The sequence below is a fragment of the Perissodus microlepis genome, chromosome 6, assembly GCF_051167445.1.
Source record: "Perissodus microlepis isolate ML-2025 ecotype Zambia chromosome 6, ASM5116744v1, whole genome shotgun sequence".
Taxonomy (NCBI): domain Eukaryota; kingdom Metazoa; phylum Chordata; class Actinopteri; order Cichliformes; family Cichlidae; genus Perissodus; species Perissodus microlepis.
The window spans coordinates 10,055,078-10,070,898 of NC_140466.1; the positions used below are offsets into that span (position 1 = coordinate 10,055,078).

The 15,821-nt window shown below is 37.9% G+C and overlaps 1 protein-coding gene across 1 annotated transcript; it reads left to right on the forward strand.

Annotated features, from left to right (window-relative positions):
* The first annotated feature begins 9,937 nt into the window (after positions 1-9,937).
* On the forward strand, positions 9,938-13,735 carry LOC146385083 (lipopolysaccharide-induced tumor necrosis factor-alpha factor homolog). The gene is made up of 5 exons (XM_084930657.1): positions 9,938-9,988; positions 11,460-11,612; positions 11,762-11,815; positions 11,961-12,111; positions 12,896-13,735. The coding sequence occupies exons 2-5, from the start codon at positions 11,465-11,467 to the stop codon at positions 12,999-13,001; spliced, it is 459 nt and encodes a 152-aa protein (XP_084786783.1). The 5' UTR covers positions 9,938-9,988; positions 11,460-11,464; the 3' UTR covers positions 13,002-13,735.
* The last annotated feature ends 2,086 nt before the right edge of the window (positions 13,736-15,821 follow it).

Sequence of the window (15,821 nt, forward strand, 5' to 3'; positions counted from 1 at the left end):
TACCCAGGTATTTTTGAAAACACAGATTTTTCTATGCGTTTGCACCTTTCGTCCACACGTAAACACAGCGTCAAAGGTGTGCGCCTTTTTTGACGTCACACTGTGCGCCACGTTATTGTTTCGGTGAAATTAATTTCTACAATACCGTTACTGTTAATTGTACTCTTTGCAGTGTTTAAATGTTTACATGTACACACACAGTTACTGTCCCTCCACACATACGACTCGGTTCTGCTTCTATGCCCCAGCTTTGTTTACTATTTCCCACCGAGGCTTCTAGACTTCTGATTGGCCAACATTTCTACACGGTTAGGAATATATCGCCACCTGTTGCTTTGGCATGTTCCTAGCAGCGTTTTCCTTCATTTCTGCGTTTACGTGTGGACCGGATTATTTTTTAAAACGAAAACGGAAAATCTCAGTTTTCAAAAATACCCGTGTACGTAGCCTAAGACAGCTTTCAAACATGACATCTGACTTTCTCTTTGGGCAATTTACATGCTCTTTACCTTTTTCATTGTAGCATTCAGAAATGTAATGTCTTTTTTCACTGTTACTGCTGGTAATAATTTCTAAAATATAACCTCATGTCACTATATAAATCACTGAATCGTTACTAATGCAGCAGCCTTGCAGTAAATTGTCTTCATCATTTCGAATGCAAATGTTTTTTGATATGTTTAACCTTGATATGCTTTAACATTTTGAAAAGAAGGTAAACATATTTGCATTTACTATCAGCATAACAAGAAAATGTTTGCATGTTTTTGTACACATGTTCATACTCACTAATACTGCATCACTACAGTACTTACTTTTACTATGTTCAGTCATTGGGTGAGTACAAGAAAAAAGTTTTTACTTGACTGTAGATATTTGGTTTTGTGCTAGCATAAGGGAACCAACTAATATTTGCTATGGGTGCTTTTCTGCAGTTTAATACAGTGGTATGTACAGCCTCAGAGCAAAACCTCAACTTTTATGTGATATCCAGATATGTACCAGCCAAAGTACTTAATTTATCACTGCAGGAGGTAACTAACTATGATTTTTCCACAGGCCTTACCGATGTCGCTGTGACTGAAGCATATCTTGGATGGGGTGTACCTCATAGCAGGGTACCGTATTTTTCGGACCATAAGGTCAGTGTTGCCAACTTAGTGACTTTGTCGCTATATTTAGCGAGTTTTCAGACGTGAAAGCGCGTATCGCTTTTACTCTCAACAAGCAGCGGGTGCTGTAACGCAGTCAGTTCTTCTTTTACTCTTTTACTCTTATGCTGTTTTGTGGATCACAAGGTTTAAAACTACTTATAAACACACACACACAAAGTAACTCCACCAGAGTGCCTATTTCGGGTCACTTTTGCCGGTCCAAGCCCAGGTAAAGGAGCAGGGTTGGAATTGTGACATTAAAAAAAACAATAATTGCTAAAAGAAATTTAATTTGTAGTTCTAAATAAACTCTAAATGCATTTAGGACGTTTTTTACTCACTTTATGTCTCTTCCACGATGTTATTTCTCTCTCCAACAACATAGGTTACAATTAGATTAGCATGACCAATTATGCAAATTAGGCGATGACGTCATTTAGCGACTAATAGCGACTTTTAGGACAACCAATAGCGATTTTCCTTACTGAGGAGTTGGCAACACTGCATAAGGTGCACTGGATTATAAGGCGCACTGTCGATGAACGGGTCTGTTTTCATACATAAAGCCCGCCGGATTATAAGTGAAACAGTCAGATAAATAAAATTTCACCTGCCCTATTCCCATGTTGTTGCAGTATATTAATGACTAACCTCGTATTGTGGATGGATTATCGCAGTTGTTCTTCTGACTGAAGTTTGGTCCGTTTACAGCATCCTGCCATGCGATTGCATCTGTCTTTAACCATCGGGAACCCTCTCATTAACTAGTGGGAAAAAAAAATTTGCGTTCATCCTCTAGCGTCACTGTGTTTGTTATGCTAACATAGCTGTGTCGCTAGTGATCACGTAGCACATCATTGTATACCAGCTAGCCCAACTTCAGTAACCCTACAAACGTCACTGCTGTTTAGTTTTCTGTCTTCATTTATGTTGGAAGTGATAGCAGAGCTGTATGTTTGAATTTTTTCAGAAATCTCTCAGTCATGAACATGCTATATCATGTTTCAGTGGAAACTAACAAGATAACTTCCTGCTAACTTCTATCTCCATTAAATTTAATAAATTCTGTTTTCATGGATGCCTGGATGTTAAACTTAATTGTTACACCTGGTAAAGCAGCAACACTGATCATTTTATTAAAGATGAAAGAATTTAGACTATTTTTACCTCTCAGTGATGCTGCAGTGTTCGTTTGACTTTGGGACCTGAAGCTGACTGAGTTTTGAACCCAGATTACTCCGCGAGGCTCCTGACTACAGTAGCCGTAATGCTCCGACAATCCATCAAGCGGTGTGGCTTCGTAGCTTACCAAAGTCGTACTAAAACATTTTCTGACAGATTTTGAGCGCCGTGTACCACATAAAATCGGTTCGAGGTCAGTAAGCACAACCAGAATTCATACATAAGGTGCACTGGATTATAAGGCGCACTGTTGATTTTTGAGAAAATTAAAGGATTTTAAGTGCACCTTATAGTGCAGAAAATACAGTATATAAAAAATCCTCCAAAAGGCACATTTGTGGTCCAGAGGTCCAGTTCAGTGACCGAAATTGGCAAAGACAAAAGCCTAGCTCACAGTGATCAGGTACAACCATCTGCTCAAATACTTTTAATCAAAGCGCACTCTAATTTTTAGCCATAACATAATCCATAAGAAGAGCAAAAAAGAACAGAAAAAAAACCCCAAAACATAAAAAAATCCACATACAGTTTTTACTGTAAGGTAAATTAACTTTATCTTTGGAACTAGACTCTAACATGTTATTTTCATGGCTGAAGATGGACATTTTAAAATGGGAGTCTATCGAGATTGGCTTACTTTTAGAGCCAGTCCCAAGAAATTGCAGTTTCTGGCTCTTCTGTAGTGGTTTAATTATTCAGCCCCCAGAGCATTTGACTTGACTCCCACTTATTTCCAACTGATTCTTACTCTCCTCTCTTCCTATACATCCCAAACTGCTGCATGCATGCCAAAAGAGCACGCCTGGGTGCCAGATATGTTTGACATGTACCAGAGTCAGATTAGACTTTGCGCTTGTTAGCCTGTTGGCCTAAGGCAATATTCATGGCCGCCTGCAGACTTTTTAAGAATTGCTGTTGAGGACAAAGAAGAATATTGTTTTTCTGCACATTTGATAGAAGAATGTTAACTTAAGGTGTGCAAAAAAGTGCACCACACACCAAAACTCTAAATAGATATTTTATATTTCAGAGGTTTTATATTGAGAAAATTAATCCCTGACCCTTACAGGATACTTTGACTGACACTTCCTACAGAACCCTGAAGGGAGATTATATCAAGTTGAGGTTTTTGGGTTTTTTTTTTAGTTGAATGAACATAGATCCTATATCAGTAGCATCAGTCCAGTTCCACATGGCTGTATGTACAACCCAACACAGCAGAAAATTTCTAAACCATAATTTTTTTTCACAGACCTTTCCATCTATCCATCTGCTAATCATATTCTGAGCACAAGCCTGTTTTTTTATTGTTATTGTTATAATTATATTTCTATCATCTTGTTGTTGTATTTTGTATTCTTTATAACCTTCACTTTATCCACAACAGTAATTTGAGTGATTATCTAGCAGGTTCCAAGAAAAAAGTGCAGATTTGTTTGTATAGTAATTAAACTTGCTCTATGAAGTATGAAGTATGACTTATGGCTGAGTTTGTGCTAAACTAGGAAGTGTTTCCATATATAGGATATAGTGAAATATACTCAAGACTAAAGTGAAAGAATCTGTAAACCAAAATGAACCTGGATGCCAGTTTGAACGTGATGGACTGCTGAGATGAAAACTTACATATAGTCATGTTCATTGCCTCTCAACAGTATTCAAAAGGAGGAATTTAATCATGTTCTGTAATTGTGTTTCTTTAAAAGTCATATATAGTCATTCATTGTAACACTAATCACTGACTACTGTCGTCAGCTGTGCAGATAAAGATGGTTGTAAAAGTGACAGCCATGAGTGGCTCCAATGATTCGAGAAGTTGTGAGCTTCCTGTTCAGTGTAGATAAGAAAGAAGGCTGCAACCTTGAAGCTTGAAAGAAAAAGTGAGTTTGTTATTGGAGGTAATACGTTTTCTGAAATTAAAAAAGAAAACAGATGCTGAACTAATTCAAATAAGGTTATGTAACTACAATGAAATGAGGGAAAATAACAATTCAGTGCCATCTAAAGCTTTAAGAAGAGAATATGTATACATAGAGAACAAATAGTATGCAACATGAAAGGGTTCGCTCATAGTGAGGAACCCACACAGAATTACTATCACACTAAACAAGATGCATTTCAGCTTTTTTCAGCTCATATACAACATGCAGTTTTACTGTTTTGGTTCTGCTGTCGTCTGTGTTGTTTGTATTGCAGATCAAGAAGGAGTATGAACAAGTATAAACTGCAAAAGATGCACCTTATTTCCGTAATGCAGCGCTCTACAAATATCCAGCTCTGCCACTTCTACAGTGCCAGACCTCGTCAGTCTAACCTTCAGACTTTCTTCTTTTGCAGATTGCTGTTCTTCTTCAAACAATCATGGATTGCCTATATCTTGATTATTCTTCCATTTCCTCTCTCTGTCTGACTCCATCCTCTGACTTCCTTCAGTTTGCTTGGGTTTTTTTTCTCTCAGCCATCACCAAAGCCTCCCTCACTGCTCTGCAGCCTCATCCGCACTCCATCATCCTTTGACACACAACTTTTCTTGTCTTATCTATGTCTACTCCTGCAATAAATAATTCAGGCCCATTTCATACAAATGAACATTTAGGAGCTTTGGAGTCAGATGTTCTCCTTAGGAACTGAAAACAGTGACTTCATTGTATAAATGAAACAGTTTCCATGTTTTAAATATAGGAACAAAACTTCTGAAGTGAAAGGTAGAGTTCACAGCAAGAGTTTCCTCATATATCTCATGTATTTCTGTATATATCTGTTCTTTCTGTGCTGCCTGTGCTGCAATTATGTTATTATTATGGTGACTTCATATTTATTTTTGCTTCTGTCCTGTCAGCCTGAGGTTTTCTGTCTGCAGCCTAAGCAGTGTCATGTGACTGTGGATGTACAGTAGAGAAATCTTGAGCAGCCTGCATTTATCTGCACACTAACACACAGTTTTTTGTTGCATTTGTTTCGCTTTGTGTGTTACATATGTATGGAACTACATCTGTACACCAGTGTCAAAAATTATAATTAGACCTGCGTGCTCACAGATCAACTGCTTATTATTTGTGAAATCATCCATTTTGAAAATTTGATAAAGACTTGTACCAGCCTGTGCAAACTCCAAAACTAAACCAAAACAAAACCTTTTGAGATTATAAATTCATTTTTGAGGCATAACAACAAAATTAATGAAATCTTATCATCTTCTGTGACTCTGTGTAAACCTTGTGAATTGTATGTGTGTGTGTGTCTACTAGGTTTACATATTTTTGTGGGGATCAAAAACTGGAAGTTTACTTTTTTTGTGGGGACCAGAAGGCCTTATGGGTACAAAATCTGCATCCCTGAGAGTTTAAAGGTATTTTTGAGACTCAAAATGTATTAGTGTAACAATTAGGTTATGATTAGGGTTAATTCATTTTTTAATGAATTAGTGTAAGCAGCTAGTGTGTGTGTGTGTGTGTGTGTGTGTGTGTGTGTGTATAGTCACAACAGTTTAAAGGTTTGAAGTTCAAGTTCAAACCAGACCATCCACATTTGTGTTCATGGCTTGGCTCAATGTGAACGTTATTGTCTAGACAAGGAAAAGAGGCAGATTATTGGGATACAGCCAACACCGGGTTTATGGAGTGGGTGGGGTGAAATGAAACAGTGCCTTCAGTGAAATGCTTTGATCATTTTTAACACTCTCATACTTAATTAAAAAGAAGTTCTATAATGAATCTGTTTTTTTAAAGGTAAGGCGTAGCCTACATTATCAGCTGATCCACATATTTTTGACACATCCTCTACGTGACAGTATGCAGCTGCAACATGGAGATGTGGATCTCCAAACTGTGTGGCAGAGCATCCAAATTGAAAGTAAATTCAAGTTAATAAGCAACTTCAGCTCACGTTCATTAAAGACCTATATAATGAATTGTCGATTCCATCTCTTTCCTGACATTTTGTGTCACCTCCATTCTCAACAAAGAAGAATATGTTTTTTAAACTCTATTTTCCTAACTGGATCTCACTCCAAAGTTAATTAGCTTTTTGGCCTGTGTTGGTATTAGGTCTTCATTTTTCATAATTAGAACGAACCAAGAGGAGCACACACAAAATAGAAAAAGATGCCCTGGAGTACAGCAGATATTATTTTATTTCTATTCTCTTTTATACCAAAGACAGAAGCAATGGTGCTGTCTCCTCAAAGCTATCATCTTTATATGCTGAAAGAAGACGGTTTTTATTTCACAAACACACTGTTAACCCTTCAACAAAATACAAACAAAACCTTACTGGTTAAAAAGTGATGACTAAAATATCATTTTGTGCCCATAATATTCAAGGTTTATTGATACAACACTGATGCATTGGTTGTAACATCTTTTATTACTTACATTTCTTCTTGAGACACAAATCCCTTTGGGTTCTGCCAAATCAAACTTGTGGAGCTACCCACTGTGTTGACCCCCCGAATAAGGGAGCAGCTGAAGGTAGCTTTATTCTGCAATATCTCAGCTATGACCTCTATATCTGTACTCTCTATACTGAGAGAAAAAAAGGATTTTTTCTCACAGTGTCATTTTTAAATAACACAAAGCAACCTTAATGTGTGTCAGCCACAGTTTTTAGAAACCGACATTTGTTACCTGTCCCGTATGTCTTTGTACAATAGAAGGAAAGCCTCTTTGTGACAGTCCTAATGCCTAATCCATTGTTCCAACCTCTGATGTAACTGACACATCATGACTGCAGAAAATAGCTCATATAGATGGCTCTGCAAACTCACAGAGGGATAGTTAAATTTTGTCATAAGGACAAGAGAGAAAGAATCTCACCGCTCACTCAGAGAAACTTTTATAGAAATATGGGTGCAGGTGAAACTGTAACCATGCTCACTTTACCCAAAAGACTAGACACAAGTCATAGTGTACCCTGGCTTTCACCCTATGTCTCCATCCTCCCCCAAGATTCTGAGTTGAATAAGTGGTTAAGTGGTGAGTAATGTGTAAACAGGATTTTAGTGTAGTTAGTCAAGAGGAGGGTAGATGCATCGTAAGATAATATTTGGATTATTGCCCAATCTTTGTGGTCCTGTCTTGTAGCAGTGCCCTTAAGTAGTGTTTACAACGAGCTCATATAGTGCACAGCTTTAGGCAATCATGTTCTAATGTAAGTTATTGATCTATAAAGTATTTTCTCTTAGATGCAGTGCCGTAGGAGTCGTGCACAACAAGTGAAGATTGTCAGTACAAACTGACAACACTGAATGTACTTAATGTACTTAATTGTTTCACACCTGGGGTACTGGCCATGTTCCAGCAGCGTATCTCTTTGTCCACTGCTTCTACCAAGTGGACAGTAAGTAATATTGCATGGAGTAGCTTTCAGTTATTTCTCTCAGCTGCAGGCTGTTCTCAACATTTTTATGGGAGCTACGATGCAAAACTTGCTTCAATTAGAATATAACATAAAAGTAAATGATGAAAATAATTTATAATGAAGATCAGCAATGTGGATTTAATAATGATTACTTTCATTTCTATTTCATTTCACTTAATTTACCTGACAACTTCAGTCTCTTTCACACACCTGTTTCACTTTTGCATGTGGTAGCCATTCTGGATTTTATGTCACTTTTCATTCCTCATCCTGCTGTGTTAGTTAAACTAACAACTTCATTCATCATTATAACGTATTTGATCTCTAAGGACATCTTTTACAGTGATGGCTCTGCTGTTTGATAACTACCACACCAAAACTTTGAGAATTTGGTCAAATTTGTCAACATAACAAGCATGAGGATGCTTGTTATGTGTAATTTGTTGGACAAAGACACACTTTTTTGTAGTTTTGCCTCTATACACTACAATTAAAAATATAACCAATCAATATATAAAAGAAGTGCAATCTGTCAACTTTAGTTCAGAGAGCATTACAAAAATGTTTGTGTTTGTGTAAATTGCCCATAGGTGTGAATGCGGGAGTGAATGTGAGTGCAAATGGTTGTCTGTCTCTGTGTGTTGGCCCTGCGACAGACTGGCGACCTGTCCAGGGTGTACCCTGCCTCTCACCCTATGACAGCTGGGATAGGCTCCTGCGCCCCCCGTGACCCTGAAAAGGATAAGCGGATGGATGGATGAAAATCCTTTGAAGTCAATGACTTCCTGAAGACTAGAATCCATAAATATCATCAAGTGCTATGTTTTCTCTATTGAAAAGCTCTGTTAGGCCTTTACTTCAGCCACCTTCAGTTGTGTCATATTTGTGTATCTTTAGCATTCAGTTTTGTATTTAATAACTCAAATCAGGCGACTGGTCATTGAAGAATATCAAAGTTCTTTGCCTACAGAACCTCTTGGGCTGCTTTTACAGGATGCTTTATATTCCACCCTTCTGGTACAAGTACCTTGGTTACGTCTGTCCAAAGAATTTATAAATTTTTACTACCACTACTACTAATAATAATAATACTAATAATGATACTAATAATAATGATAATGAATCTTCCTCTTAACCCCTGTGCTTGGTACCAGACTGTAACTTTGGTCCTGTTAGTACACTCATACCTCTATGGATCTGGTGCTTAGGCCCTATTTTTGTGCTGCCATGATCAGAGCTTTTGTGCTGTTCTTTAAGCAGGCCTTTTTTAGCCACTGGTAGGATATCTTGATACCAGCCATTTCCTCTATCTGTCAATGGTACAGCCCATAAAGGGATGGGACATTGATTCATGACAGTTCCTCCTCCTGTTCCTCTTCAGCGTCTGTCCTCAGCTGCCTGAGGAGCAGCCCATCTCCATGTGTTTCATTCTGGATTGTGCCCTTGACACTTACTAATTCTTGCACTTCCTCTTTCCATTTCTTACTGATAGGGAGTATGTACTGATTGCTTGGATCTTATTCCTGATGTTCAGTGGATTCTTCAACGGCTGTTCTGCCTTCTGGAGGTATTTGGTTGTGGCGGGCCTCTGTGCATCTTTACCATGGTTTCTGTTGATCTGTGGGATACACAGGCACACAGGTTGCCCTGCGTGTCTGCTATTCTGCCTTCTGACAGGTCCACCCCTGCAGTCCTGATCACCTTCCCCGTCTCATTTGACCACACTTATCCTGCCCGAACAACATCTCAGTGACCTCTTTGTAGAACATTTCTAAATCTATAATGATTCCTTCTGGTTCCAAACTTTGAACATCCATGACTTTGGAAAAAGATTATAACATATTTAAGAGATAACAGCAGTCCCACTATTTTCCTTTTTTTTGTGGTCATTTTCATTCTTTTTTTTAATATCTTCCTGGAAACCTAGAAGATGTCCAAATCTCCTGTAATGCTAAGAATACTTGTTGTTAACCACCATTAATATTTAAACAGAAGCTGTTATTATTTATTATTTAAGATTAATTCTCCCTGCTTACCTGTAAATGAATATGCTCCCTGTATAAAAATACCGGAAAACCAAACTTGATATCTTCAAAAAGCTGGAAACAATGTGCGAATGTTTCATGCTTTATGTGTGTGTGCGCATTGTTGAATATGTAAACATAAATACCTGTCTACTCACATTGTTGCTCCACCTTCTTTTTGTAACATTTATTTGTTCATCCCAGTAACTCTCATCAGAGAAAGAAGCAGGATCCCGTTGGCTCACATAAACGTCTCACTAATTCATCAAGGTAAGGACCGTCTGATCTCTTCTGAAATTATGAAAATACAGAAAGAAAAAAGAAACAAACAATAAAAAACAGTGCTAATACAATATGAAACAAAAGGTTTCTTGCTGGTATAATATAAATAACAAACAGAACAAAATTAAATAAGTTTAATATAAATATAACAAGTAAAAGATCATTCTGTTTGTTATATATGAAAAAACGGATCCAATGCATGGTGGCTTTCTTTGGTTTTGAAAAAAAAAAAGACAGAAAATGGAAGAATAAAAATGAATAAAATGTAAAAAGTAAACACAATTACACAAGTGCAGTTTTATACTTTGATGTGATTTATACAACCATTTAACATCTGGTGATGGAATGTGTGTTTATACCACTTTTAAAGAGGCACTGGCTCCTCGCATAGGAAAGTTTTAACTTTTACATTTTTATCAACTCACTGACAGGTTAAATAAGATCTGTTTCGGTGGTGTACACTTTTACATTTAGTTCTTTGTAGGTGACCCATTTTAGCAAGTGCATTTTCTGGATTGCAGGGATGCCAAAATGGCACAATAGGTGCAGTTATGAAAACATATGCAAATAACACCCTGATCTCTGTGACCTAAAAGATTTAGGATTAGATTTAGGATTAGATTTAGGAAAACACATGGTAAGAATAAATACAAGTCAAACAATTATGTTTGGTGATTTCATAAATGTATTTAATATAAATATATACTCATAAGAAATAATTATTTGGGGATGTTGAAAAAGTTTTTGAATTTTAAATGTAATTAGCATAAAAGTTCATTTGTATCTTTGGAAACAATAGTTTGACAAAGAAAAAGGAAACGTAATATGTCAATAATTTACATCCAATGTAAAAAACAGAGAGTGGGAGATGAATTACACATTATCACCATTTCATGCTACCATGATGACGGTTTTCGTCATCTTGCCTGCCAAAGCATGACTGACTTTTGTTTTTTCAGTGATAAAAAACTACTGCATTCCATGCAGGTGGTGTATTAGTTATGCATACACATCTGAATGAAAAGGATTGTTGTAAGACAGGTGCATTGTGTTTCACCTTTTACTTTTGATTACAACCAGAAGAATTCAAGTCACTGAGTCTATCTCAGCTGTCACTGGGCAAGAGGGAGGGCACTTCCTGGACAGGCTGCCAATCTAAAGCAGGATCGGTGCATAGAGACAGAAAACCATTTATGCTCATATTCATACCTATGGCCTGTTTGGAATCATGATGTCCTTTGTCTGGAGAGAGTTCTCTGACACGGGGGGAAGATACACATTCCACACAGAAAGGCCCAAAGCTGAATACGAACCCAGGAGCTTTTTGCTGTGATATAATTCACTGCTTTACAATATTTCAACCTTGTTGCCAAGTTTTCACTCTTCACTCTATTTCATTTTCAGATTACAAAGCTTAACTGTACTTTCTATTTAATTTCCCCCCTCCTCCTATAAACAGACACTATGGAGGTACCCAATACAGGTTTCCCAGCACCACCATACCCCGGTCCCCCTTTGGACTACAACGCTGTTCAGCCTGTTGTCCAGCCTGTGGTTCAGCCAGTTGTCCAGCCTGTTGTCCAGCCTGTTGTTCAGCCAGCTGTTCAGATTGGTGAGAGATCAGAAGCTACCAGTCATTTTATTTAAATAGTTCGCCTGTATTGCTCTTTTATGATTTGCCACTTTAGTCGGTGTGGTTGAAGGTTTTCTTCAGCTTTTGTTAAGATTGTTTAAAGTTAAATATCTTTTCTTTATGTCCAGTTCAACAGCCTGCATACCAATACAATGCACTACAACCTCAGGTTGTGCAGCCAGGTGAGTGTCTTGCTTCAGTTCAATATGAATTTGCAAAGTTAAGCAAAAACTGAGATAGTTCCAAATCCAGTCTTCATGGTGTTTTAGTGAGGAAGTATTATTGTTATTAAAGTCATCAGAAGAGTGTGCTTTGTTGTTTTTGCAGTGAGTCAGGTGGTGGTGATGCAGAGTCATCTCCCAAAAGATGTTCCTGGACAGATGAAGTGTCCTCATTGCCAAACCGATGTTGTGACTAAAACCGAGTACAAAATTGGGATCCTCACCTGGTTAATTTTTGGCGTATTACTACTTGTAGGGTGAGTTAAAAACCCCAGCACACATGACCAAAAAAAACCCCTCATACACGCTCCAAAACGTCATACAGGAGTGGTTACTCAGCAACACATAAATATATTATAAATATTCTAGTAAAACCGAGACAGTGAAAAGCAAACAGTTTACATTCAGATGTTTCTACAGAGTGTGATGCACCTCAAATCCATTCAGGTCTACAGAAAGCTTTTAAAATTAAACAAAACAAAACAGAATTTGGTCTACGCTGAAGTTTCCTTTTTTAGTAAACTAATTAAATTTAGGACCCAAAATGGAATATGTGTACAAAGAAAATATTCCATTGTACATTAGATAACTCAAGAGCAGTTTATGTCAATTCCTGTTGTTCTTGCTATATAAATATAAATGGTGTAATATATATTTGAAAAGCAAAAAGCAAAGGGATTACCATAATATACGTGTTACTGTTGCTGAAAACACAGACGAAAATTACTTAATATTATAACTACATACATCATAGTTACAAACAAAACAACAAATCGTTGGCAATATGGTGACAATGCAAGACAAAGTGAGGATTGTTATTGAAGTCAGTCTTCTTCTCACTGCGTGCCCATTAGTTCTGGTAAGCAACTAAAATAACAGATCTGTGAGTTCAAGATGTGGACTTGTTTATTGACTCTGCCTAATCTTTAACAAACATTCAGCATAACTGATCATTCACATGAGGAACGTAAGCTTTATGTTAAACATGTGTAATATGTGATGTGATCATTATTTTGATGCCATTTTGTTGGTTCAAACCAGCTGCTGGCCTTGCTATGTGATCCCCTTCTTCGTCAAAGAATGCAAGGATGTGGAGCATTCCTGCCCCGCCTGTAACAGCGTAATCCACATCCATAAGCTCCTATGAAGCAGAACTACAGTTTACCTTCTACTGGACCAACAGCAGCAAGGCAATATATGTTTTACCTGTATATGTACTGAACATACTGATAAAAGCTGTACATATCAGCAATAAAAGAGCTTTCTTGTTTTCCAGATGATTACTTGAATCATGTTAAAAAATATAAGTTAATTATTAGGATTGTTTTTATTTGTTTTTTTTAAACTTGTAGTGAGTGGTGTGGTCTTGGTATGAAATACCTCAGCGATGAAGTGAAATGAAGGATAATATGTATTAAATGAACTCTAGGGGATTTTTTTTTTTTAGAATATTCCTACGAGTGAAATTTGTATATTATCTTGATTTTCTTTTTGATGACATATTGAATGTTTTTAATCAAATTCATATTAATTTAATATAAAAAGACAGCAAAACTGATAACAATACAACTGAAGATAACATGTCAATATTGACCAGTGATCATTGTTTGCACCAATATTTTAGTCTTTTAAAAACACTGGACACTTTTCATGCAACATTAACTTTTTTAAAAAAAATAAATGTATTGTCACCTAAATCACTCATACAGTTTCTGGCTTAATTCTGTTTACATTTAAGTCTTTTTAATTACAATAATAATTCACTGTTTGTAAAATGGAATCATGATCTACAAATAAATAAATGTTTAATTATCAGTGAAGTGCAACATTTCTTGACTGTATAACTGAAGACTGCAATAGAGTTTAAGTCAATAAATATTCTTCCTTCCTTATATAAGAAAACAGGTAAATTTAAGTTTTAACCCAACATTTACTCTTTATTACTTTATTTGCTTTTTCATAAATGAGAAAAACAAAGATAAATAATTTGATGGGTAATATTGGTAAAGTAAGGCATAAATGTAAAAGTTTTTTATTCAATAGAGGGATGTGTGTGTTTTTGTGTGTGAACTGATTGGTGCAATATTAAAATATAATTTATATGCGTGTCCGGTTACATTGATGTGACGGAGTTACACCGTCCCTGTCAGGGTCCTGGGTCTGGGCGGCCCAGGATCCCTGGGCAGTCATGGACTGGTGACATTATATGTATTTTTGGTGTTGCTGCTGCTCTTTCTCCGTGCTTGTGTGTGTGTGTGTGTGTATGAACACTGGTTTGCAGGCGCCTTTGGGCCTGGTGGGTGTGGCCCTGCTGGGGGACTGGCCACACCCGAAGCCACGCACCTGCGGCTGATCAGGCCTCGTCGGGGGAGCTACTTAAGAGAGTCTTGGAGCTCCCACCGGCGCGGGATCATTGCTTGAGACTCCACGTTAGTCATCCAGTTTAGGTTTTGTCGTTAAGTGCATGCCTGCCATTGTTTAGTGTCCTGACAGCTGCCGCTATTGTTTCCCGCAGGAGGAGCGTGGAAGGCCTGAAGAGCAGCGAGCACCGGGAGTGCAGACACGGGAGCAGAGAGCACTAGGAGGACACGACACGGGAGTCTGGGGAAAACACGGGGATTTATTGTTGTTTTGTACCATACACTGTAAATAAACGCACTGTTCGCACACAGAGCACCGCGCCTGGATCCTCCTTCCCTACACCCCCCACGGTCTGCCATGCCAAACCGTGACAGTCCCGGGCCGCAAACAGCTGATCTGATCTACACGCACCACCACCATTAGTCTACTATTGTTGCGCTGGGTTACCGTGGCTGCACGTCTTTTAGTCGACCGGGCAGTTAAACAAAAAAAGGGGTGAGAGGTATATTTTGAGCCGCACAGACGGTGGCCAACATATTTTTTTTGCTTACCTTTAATAAGGCCGGTCGCATAGACTCCCCGTGATCGCCGTTTATGCGAGTGGTTATGCAAGCCGATGGTGTTCCAGGATTCAAATAGGGGGTTCGCGCGCGCTTGGAAAGGTCACGTGAACTGCATTATTTTTGTTTGTGTTTTTTTGTTATTGTGAAACACTGTATGCTGCCTGGAAGTGGCCATAAATGTCTATATATATATTGTAGGAATACAGCTGGAAATAAGCTGAGGAAAAAAGAGTGTGTTGGGAAAAGAAATAATAAAGGGATGACTATTATGCCTAGTGGGAGGGGCAATGGGGTATAAAAGGAGGCTGTCAGGGCCTACATGGGCATTCTGTGAGATGTTACAGTGAGGGTAACATGCAGACTGGCTCAGCCGCTTGTGTTTTGTATATAGCTGTTTGTTTTGTGTTGAATTAAGTTCGTTGTTTATTTTCTTTGTAAATAATCTTTTGTGCACCTGGGAGGCCGGCAGAATAAACTATCCACACTGAACGCTTACTGACTATGCCCGCATTTGTTCGGGAGAAGCCTAGGAGAGGACCCCGCAACAATTGACATCGGTCCCGGAGTGCCACATAATCTGCAAATAAAGAAGTCATTTTATAAAGCTGGTGGGTCAGAGTACATCCAAAACAATTCATGTTTCTGGACTCAGTCACACTAGATTAGACAGCCACCTCCTCTTGACTAGGAATAAACAGTGGTAGCCAGGTAATTGCATTGATTGTTTTTGTTTGTTTTGTTTAAATTTGGTGACAAAGACAAATGCATTTGGAGTAGAAGACAAGTTGGATGTTTATAGTGTGGTACTATGAGCAATAATCTACTGGAAAAACTTAGATTTCAAGATTCATGTGGCTCTTATAGTTATTAATGTTACAGTCAGCAGGTACACACTGGAACCCTTGTGCATTCCTTTCTGGCAAAAGTATCAATGTTAATGACACTCTTTCAGTGAAGTAATGTACTCTGGTGTTGTTCACTTCAAAACATACGCAAGGTATCTGCTGCTGATATCTTGATACCACGATAAATCGGATCAGTAG

Bases quoted from the DNA above. Each gene is read 5' to 3' on its own strand.
- LOC146385083 (XM_084930657.1), top strand. From the start codon at position 11,465: ATGGAGGTACCCAATACAGGTTTCCCAGCACCACCATACCCCGGTCCC. The intron at 11,816-11,960 runs GTGAGTGTCTTG...TTGTTTTTGCAG, and splicing joins ACCTCAGGTTGTGCAGCCAG to TGAGTCAGGTGGTGGTGATG. The intron at 12,112-12,895 runs GTGAGTTAAAAA...GGTTCAAACCAG, and splicing joins GGCGTATTACTACTTGTAGG to CTGCTGGCCTTGCTATGTGA.